General features: G+C 47.5%; 1 protein-coding gene across 3 annotated transcripts in view; it reads left to right on the forward strand.

Moving 5' to 3' along the window:
* The window catches only part of tmem104 (transmembrane protein 104), a 225,330-nt gene extending 216,708 nt beyond the window's left edge, over positions 1–8,622 (forward strand). For 2 of the 3 annotated variants that reach the window (XM_072558408.1, XM_072558407.1), the window contains exon 10: positions 6,522–8,618. In XM_072558408.1, coding sequence (XP_072414509.1) covers positions 6,522–7,279 — 758 coding nt within the window. In that variant the 3' untranslated portion in view covers positions 7,280–8,618. Of the gene's footprint in view, positions 1–6,521 lie in introns of all 3 variants that reach the window. The other variant, XM_072558409.1, reaches the window with a different exon arrangement.
* The last annotated feature ends 347 nt before the right edge of the window (positions 8,623–8,969 follow it).

Consider the following 8,969-nt stretch of genomic DNA (forward strand, 5'->3'; position numbering starts at 1 on the left):
CTAGGCAGAAGGTGAGGCACTCTTACTCCAGGTGTCGTGTTGCCATGGTTTGGCGATGGAGGAGGCCAAGGGCTTGCATGTCCTTGGCAGAGTGGGAGGGGGAGTTAAAGTGTTGGGGCGGTTGGGTTGGTTGGTGCGGTGTCCCAGAGGTGTTCTCTGAAACATTCCGCAAGTAGGTGGCCTGTCTCCCCAATGCATAGGAGGCCACATCAGGTGCAGTGGATGCAGTAGATGATGTGTGTGGGTGCAGGTAAATTTGTGACGGATATGGAAGGATCCCTTGGGGCCTTGGAGGGAAGTGAGGGGGGAGGTGTGGGTGCAAGTTTTGCATTTCTTGCGGTTGCAGGGAAAGGTGCCGGGAGTGGAGGTTGGGTTAGTGGGGAGTGTGGACCTGACGAGGGAGTCACAGAGGGAGTGGTCTTTCTGGAATGCTGATAGGGGAGGGGAGGGAAATATATCCTTGGTGGTGGGGTGTGTTTTGGAGGTGGCGGAAATGATGAAGAATGATACGATGTATCTGGAGGTTGGTGGGGTGGTAGGTGAGGACCAGTGAGATTCTGTCCTGGTGGCGATTGGAGGGGCGCGGTTCAAGGGCAGAGGAGCAGGCAGTGGAGGAGATGCGGTGGAGAACATCGTCAACCACGTCTGAGGGGAAATTGCGGTCTTTGAAAAAGGAGGCCATCTGGGTTGTTCGGTATTGGAATTGGTCCTCCTGGGAGCAGATGCGGCGCAGGAGAAGAAATTGGGAATATGGGATGTCGTTTTTACAGGGGGCAGGGTGGGAGTCGGTCGGTTTATAGTAAACGTCTGTGTTGAGTCAGTCGCCCGAGATAGAAATGGGCCTGAGACGGTCCAGGTAAATTTGAGGTTGGGGTGGAAGTTATTGGTACAGTGGATGAACTGTTCAACCACCTCGTGGGAGCACGAGGTAGCGCCGATACAGTCATCGATGTAGCGGAGGAAAAGGTGCCAGTGTAGCTGCGGAATATGGACTGTTCCACATATCCGACGAAGATGCAGGCATAGCTGGTGCCCATGCGGGTGCCCAGGGCTACTCCTTTTGTTCGGAGGAAGTGGGAGGATTGGAAGGAGTTATTCAGAGTGAGGACCAATTCAGTCAGTTGAAGGAGGGTGTCAGTGGAATGGTACTGGTTGGGTCGGCGGGAAAGGAAGAAGTGGAGGGCTTTGAGGCCTTCGTGATGGGGGATGGAGGTGTCTAGGGACTGGATGTCCCTGGTGAAGATAAGGCATTGGGGGCCAGGGAAACAAAAATCATGGAGGTGGAGGGCATGAATGGTGTCCCGAATGTAAGTGAGGAGTTCTTGGACTAAGGGGAAAGGACCGTGTCAAGGTATGCAGAAATGAGTTTGTTGGGGCAGGAGCAGTCAGGTTTGTGGATTTTGGTCAGGAGGTAGAAACAGGTGGTGCAGGGTTGTGCAACTGAGGTTGGAGGCGGTGGATGGGATGAGGTTATAGGTGGTCTGGGAGATGATGGTTTGGTGGTGGGAGGTGGGGTCATGGTCAAGGGGGCAGTAGGAGGAGGTTTCTGCGAGCTGGTGTTTCGCCTCAGCAATGTAAAGATTGGTGTGCCAAACTACCACTGTGCCTCCCTTGTCTGATTAGATTAGATTACTTAGTGTGGAAGTCTGCCGGTTTGATAGTGAGGTTGGGGTGGGAGTGGAGGGCTGCATGTTGTACAACAACCACTATGCATGTGTCTCCTCCCCCCCCACGCCCATCTTTGCCCCCCCGCGCCCATGTCAGCCCCCCCCCCCCCCCCAAACGCCCGGTCCTTTCCCAGCACTGCTGTATTTTCACCATCCCTCCAGACCTCCCTCTCTGAGGATGAAAGGTCAGTCCTCAGCTGAGGCTTCACCTTCATCCCCCTACGCTCCTGGAGTCACGAGTTCACCACGCAGCGAGACATCGAACAATTCTTCCGCTGCCTTCACCTCTGCGTCTACTTCTTCAACCAGGATTCTCGCCCACCCTCTGACGACCCCTTCTCCCGCCTTCAACACACCCCATCCACCTGGACATCCCATGCTGGCCTCTTGCCCTCCCTCGATCTCTTCATAGCCAACTGCTGCCGTGACATTGACCGCCTCAACCTCTCCACCCCTCTCACCCACTCCAACCTCTCACCCGCGCAACGTGCAGCCCTCCACTCCCTCCGCTCCAACCCCAGCCTCACTATCAAACCGACATCAAGGGAGGTGCGGTGGTAGTTTGGTACCCCGATCTTTATATTGCTGAGGCTAAATGCCACTCACAGACACCACCTCCTCCTGCCCCCTTGACCATGACCCCACCTCCCACCACCAAACCATCATCTCCCAGATCATCCATAACCTTGTCACCTCAGGGGATCTCCCATCCACCACCTCCAACTTCACTCGCATAACCCCGCACCACCCGTTTCTACCTCCTGACCAAAACCCACAAACTTGACTGTTCCTGCCCCACCAAACTCATCTCTGCATACCTCGACACGGTCCTGTCCCCCTTCATCCAAGAACTTCCTACCTACATTCGTGACAGTACCCACGTCCTCCACCTCCTCCATGATTTTCGCTTCCCTGGCCCCCAAAGCCTTATCTTCACCATGGACATCCAGTCCCTGTACACCTCCATCCCCCATCACTAAGGCCTCAAAGCCCTCCGCTGCTTCCTTTCCTGCCAACCCAACCAGTACCATTCCACTGACATCCTCCTTCGACTGACTGAACTGCTCCTCACTCTGAACAACTTCTCCTTCCAATCCTCCCACTTCCTCCAAACAAAAGGAGTAGCCATGGGCACCTGCATGGGCCTCAGCTATGCCTGCCTCTTCGTCGGATATGTGGAACAGTCCATATTCCGCAGCTACACTGGCACCTTTTCCTCCGCTACATCGATGACTGACTGTATCGGCGCTACCTCGTGCTCCCACGAGGAGGTTGAACAGTTCATCCACTTTACTAACACCTTCTACCCCGACCTCAAATTTACCTGGACCGTCTAAGACTCCTCCCTCCCCTTCCTAGATCTCTCCATTTCTATCTCTGGTGACCGACTCATCACAGACGTTTACTATAAACCGACCGACTCCCACAGCTACCTAGATTACACCTCTTCCCACCCTGCCCCCTGTAAAAACGCCATCCCATATTCCCAATTCCTTCACTTCTGCTTCATCTGTGGGCGGCACGGTGGTACTGCTGCCTCACAGCGCCTGAGACCCGGGTTCAATTCCCGCCTCAGGCGACTGACTGTGTGGAGTTTGCACGTTCTCCCCGTGTCTGCGTGGGTTACCTCCGGGTGCTCCGGTTTCCTCTCACAGTCCAAAGGGGGCATAGCTTTAAATTAAGGGGGGGTAGATATAGGACTGATGTTAGGGGTAGGTTCTTCACTCAGCGAGTCGTAAGTTCATGGAATGCCCTGCCAGTAGCAGTAGTGGACTCTCCCTCTTTATGGGTATTTAAGCGGGCATTGGATAGGTATATGGAGGATAGTGGGTTAGTGTAGGTTAGGTGGGCTTTGATCGGCGCAACATCGAGGGCCGAAGGGCCTGTACTGCGCTGTATTCTTCTATGTTCTATGTGCAGGCCAGGTGAATTGGCCATGCTAAATTGCCCATAGTGTTAGGTAAGGGGTAAATGTAGATGTAGGGGTATGGGTGGGTTACGCTTCAGCGGGGCGGTGTGGACTTGTTGGGCCAAAGGGCCTGTTTCCACACTGTAAGTAATCTAATCTAATCTGCTCCCAGGAGGACCAATTCCAATACCGAACAACCCAGATGGCCTCCCTCTTCAAAGACCGCAATTTCCCCTCAGATGTGGTTGACGATGCTCTCCACCGCATCTCCTCCACTTACTGCTCCTCCGTCCTTGAACCACGCCCCTCCAATTGCCACCAGGACAGAACCCTGCTGGTCCTCACCCACCACCCCACCAACCTTGTATCATCCTTTGTCATTTCCGCCACCTCCAAAACACACCCCACCACCAAGGATATATTTCCTCCCCTCCCCATCAGCGTTCCGGAAAGACCACTCCCTCCGCAACTCCCTCATCCGATCCACACTCCCCACTAACCCAACCTTCACTCCCGGCACCTTCCCCTGCAACCGCAAGAAATGCAAAACTTGTGCCCACACCTCCCCCTCACTTCCCTGCTAGGCCCCAAGGGATCCTTCCATATCCTCACAAATTCACCTGCACTTCCACGCACATCATTTACTGCATCCGCTGCACCCGATGTGGCCTCCTCTACATTGGGGAGCAGGCCGCCTACTTGCCTACTCGTCCATCGCCAGACCATGGGAACACGACGCCTGGAGGACCGCCTAGGAACCTTCCAACTACAAAGGATGAATGCAGATTTCTCCAGTTTCCTCATTTCCCCTCCCCCCACCTTATCTCAGTCCCAACCCTCAGACTCAGCACCGCCTTCTTGACCTGCAATCATCTTCCCAACCTCACCAAATACCAGACTAATGCCATTTGCGAGTTCACTGATGACATCGCCATAGTCGGTCGAATTTTAGATGGTGATGAAACAGACTACTGACAGAGGTGGAAGACCTGGAAAAATGGTGCACTGAGAACAACCTAGCTCTCAATACCAGCAAAACCAAGGAACTCACTATTGACTTTTGGTGGCATGTTACTTGTGTCCCCCTACACATTAACAGCACGGAGGTGGAACGAATGGAGAGTGTCAAGCTCCTGGGAGTGGTCATCCACAACAAACTTTCTTGGACTCCTCTTGTGGACACACTGGTTACAAAGGCCCAACAATGTCTATTCTTCCTTCAGCAGCTGAGGAAATTTGGCATGATGGTGAATACTCTTGCCAACTTTTATAGGTGCACCATCTGGAGCATTCTGTCTGGATGTATCATCACCTGGTATGGCAACCATACCATTCAAGATCTGAGACGGTTAGAGAGTGGTGAACTCTGCCTGGACAATCACAAAGGCCAACCTCCCCAAAATAGAATCTATCTACCAGGCCCCCTGTCAAGGAAAGGCCACCAACATTCTCAAAGATCCACCCTACCCTGGCAATGCTTTTCTACAACCTCTACCATCAGGGAGAAGGTACAGAAGCCTGAATACACACACCAGCTGCTTTCAAAACAGTTTCTACCCTACTGTTGTTAAAATACTGAATGGACAGTCCAACTTCTGGCATTTGCCTGTATTGTGTTTTGGTTTTTGCTGCTGTTTACCTATTATTTACTTATATATGCTATTTAACTTTGGATCTGCCTGTATTGCTCACAAGACAAGCTTTTCACTGTGCCTCTGTACACGGGACAATAAATTCAATTCAGTTCAATTGTTCACACTCTTATTACACCTCTATTTAGTCTTCAAACTTGATTGAGTTTTCAGTTATATTCACTAATTTAGTTGTGCACCCCAGAATAACTTTTGACCTTTTTTTTGATCTCTTTTGCTATTCCAGTGATGCTAAATCGAAACTTAGAGAACGGCAGTTCATCTTTTGATTGGGCACTTTACAACTTGCATCTCTACATTAAGCTCAATGACCTTTTGCATCATGATTACTGCTCCCATTTTTTCAGATAGCATCTGTTGGTAACAATTCAACTTCTGTTGTTATAATTGCTTTTGATCCATCTTTTAGTTCTTGGCCTATTGCCGTCATCATTTTTATTTGCCCCATGATGTAAACAATTATTTAATATTTAAAAGGTACAATGCCAAAGGTCTGATGGATACTTAACATTATACCTATGTTTAAGGAAAGGAATGGAGCATGACCAGGGAATAACAAACCAGTCTACTCATCATTGGTTTAAAAAAAACAAGCCCTACTATAAGAGAAAATATACTGAGTAGTAATAGAATAGTTGATTGTGATGCATTGGATCCAATATGGATGGCAGGGACAAAATGAGCTGGTAGCTGAGTGAGGGGAATTCAGAGTTTTCTACCATTAGGGAGTAGTTGCAATGAATAAAGAGGTGCATTTAAGTGGCAGATAGATGAGCATATAAGGAATAAATGTTCAAAGTCAGTTAGGAATGGGCAACATATGTTGACCTTGTCAGTGACACCCACACCCATGAAAGAATAAAAAGACTATATAAGGGACAGGCAAACAAAAGTTGAACTTGATATCTGGATGAGGAAGGACAGGTAAAGGATTAATCAGAGTTTAAATGCTGACATGATCTGGTATGATTGAATTGCTTATTTTTGTACTGTATATTCTTTAAGGTTATGTAGTGTAGCCGCCTTATCTTGCTTTCTCTTTTTTTTGGTCTTTCCAACCCTCCCTCCCTTTCCCTGGCTCTGCACTTTGTTCAAATGAACTGCTTCTGAATTTTTCTAGTTTGATGAAGGTCATTTGCTTGAAAAATTAACCCCTTGTTTGTTCACAGGCGTCACCTGACCTCCAGTATTTCCAGCATTTTCTGATTTTTATTATGTGTATTTGTGGCTTTTGTTTGACAATGTATAAAACTAGTGTATGGTTTCTGACCACTCTCTTCCCTTGCCTTACAGCTTTTGTAATCATGATCATTTTGGCTTTGATCAGGATCGGTAAAGGTGCAGGAGAGGGCCATCCTCCTATCGCTAACATCTCTGGCATCCCCAACTTGTTTGGTGTGTGCGTTTACTCCTTCATGTGTCAACATTCCTTGCCCTCGCTCATTACCCCCATCAGTAAGAAGAAGCATATGAACAAGCTGGTTCTCGTCGACTATGTGCTCATCCTAGCCTTCTACAGCCTGCTGTCCTTCACAGCCATCTTCTGCTTCAGTAATCTGAAGGACATGTATACCCTCAACTTCACCAGTAATTGTAATGTCATCAATGTGTCCTTCATTCGTTACTTCTTAGGATTGTTTCCAGTTTTTACAATCAGCACAAACTTCCCAATAATTGCAGTTACATTACGCAATAACTGGAAAACTGTCTTCCACAGAGAAGGGGGGATGTATCCATGGCTGATTGATCAAATTATCTTTCCCTTAATCACTATTATTCCTCCTATATTGGTGGCATTCTGCACCCATGACTTGGAAACGCTGGTGGGCATTACTGGTTCTTATGCAGGCACTGGTATTCAGTACATAATCCCTGCATGCTTGGTCTACTTCAGCAGGAAAGACATTGAACTTGTATTTGGTAATAATGTTCAGAATAAGTACAGATCGCCTTTCAAGCATATATTCTGGATTTTCTTTGTGTTGGTATGGTCATTGTCTTGTTTCATCTTTGTAACAACCAACATTGTGCTGGTGGAAACCAAACCCTGAGCCCTTGCACTGTCAGATTCATCCTGTATTGTTCATCAGACTCAAAAGCCAGTTTTTGACCCAAAGCACCAAATGATTTCACTGTGACAAAATATGCTAAATTCATAGTGAACTGTTGAAAGTATTCATGATATCATGTTTTGCGGTTGCCTTTTCCAAAATCTGCATATGAATCCTTAAATAATGCACTTCACTTGTGTAAGTATGGCAATAAACAGTATCAGATTTTCAACTTTTGGTTTATAACTGCAGTAAGTTATCTTGGCATCATGTGACATACCTAGACACACACGATTCTCATCTAATTCTGTTCTCCTGACGCAACTTTGAATACGGATCAGGTAAAGATGGTCTTTTATTGATGCCCTTTGTGGAACATTCTTGTATACCAAAAGCCTTTTTTATTTCCTACAGTTTAAAATTATTGACAATCAAACAATGAAATGAGTGCAAACATTAAGGTTGTAAATCTTTGGATTGTAAAAGCTGTTGGAAATGGCTGAGTCTACGAGATATTTTGTGGAGTTCTGCAAGATGGAGCAGCTTGTAACTGAATTGATGTCAGTCTGATATCAGTCCATTGGATGTCTCCTACTACTTGTGAACTTGCTTGAATTTGATTTGGATTGAGCAGGCCAAAGCTTGTTTTCCAAAGACTCTTGTATCCATCAGTTACTGAGCAGGCTTCTCCTTCGTTTGGGCGAACTATAATATGTGTGACTTTAACTCTAGCACGTCATAGCCTGCTATCCTCGCAGACTCCGGTCTGGTTCCATAGACCCCCTGACCCCACTTGCCCCTGATGAAGGGCTTTTGCCCAAAACGTTGATTTCGCTGCTCGTTGGATGCTGCCTGAACTGCTGTGCTCTTCCAGCACCACTAATCCAGTACCCTGTTAGTTTCTGTCTAGTGCCTTGTACTCTTTGTGTGAGGTACCTTGTGCTTCATAGTTACTCAGCCCAAGCAGGTCAAACTTTTTTTAAACGCACTCTTCTCTCTTTTGTGATGTGTAAAAAGGGGTGTAATGGTGAAACTGTTGGAAGTTACCTTGCCCAAATCGCCCCTTAAAATGAGCAGTGCAGGTAGTGATGTGACCTCTGTCCAGTCATCAGCCTCCGTTCTTAATCTTGTGCACTATTGCCTTTGCCTTCATTCATAAATCGCCCCAGAGTGCATGATATTTTGTGTGGCTCACGCGAAGAGCTGCACATGGACATGTAATTGCAACACAAATTATATATTTGGATGTTGATTGACGTGCTGTATATTTCTGCATTCTGTTATAAATGTATACTGAAGTGTTTGAATCCAAGTGTGTTGAATTAAATCTCGTCGCTTTCTCGTTTTGGGTATGACTGTCAGTAACAGCCCTGGTCTAGTAAACTGGTTACCCAGTTTTGTTTTCACCATCAAGTCCCTTGTGAATGTCTCGTGAGCCTATGAAACTCAATAATGCACAGATCACTTAGCAGCCAGGTATAGGTATTGTCAAGGAAGGCCCTGAGCATTGAGGTCTTATTGTGGTAACACCCTCTTCTGTAGTATATGAATACATGCAAGCTGAGGAATTTGGGCTCAATTGTGTGCATACTCAGACTGAACTTTGGTGAGGTTGCATTGTAGGATAATAGTTATAGTTCCTAATCCTGATCTCTGACTTGCCTCCCACTTCTGTAAAGCATCAATAGAA

The sequence above is a fragment of the Chiloscyllium punctatum genome, chromosome 39 (genome assembly GCF_047496795.1).
Source record: "Chiloscyllium punctatum isolate Juve2018m chromosome 39, sChiPun1.3, whole genome shotgun sequence".
NCBI classification, from domain to species: Eukaryota; Metazoa; Chordata; class Chondrichthyes; order Orectolobiformes; family Hemiscylliidae; genus Chiloscyllium; species Chiloscyllium punctatum.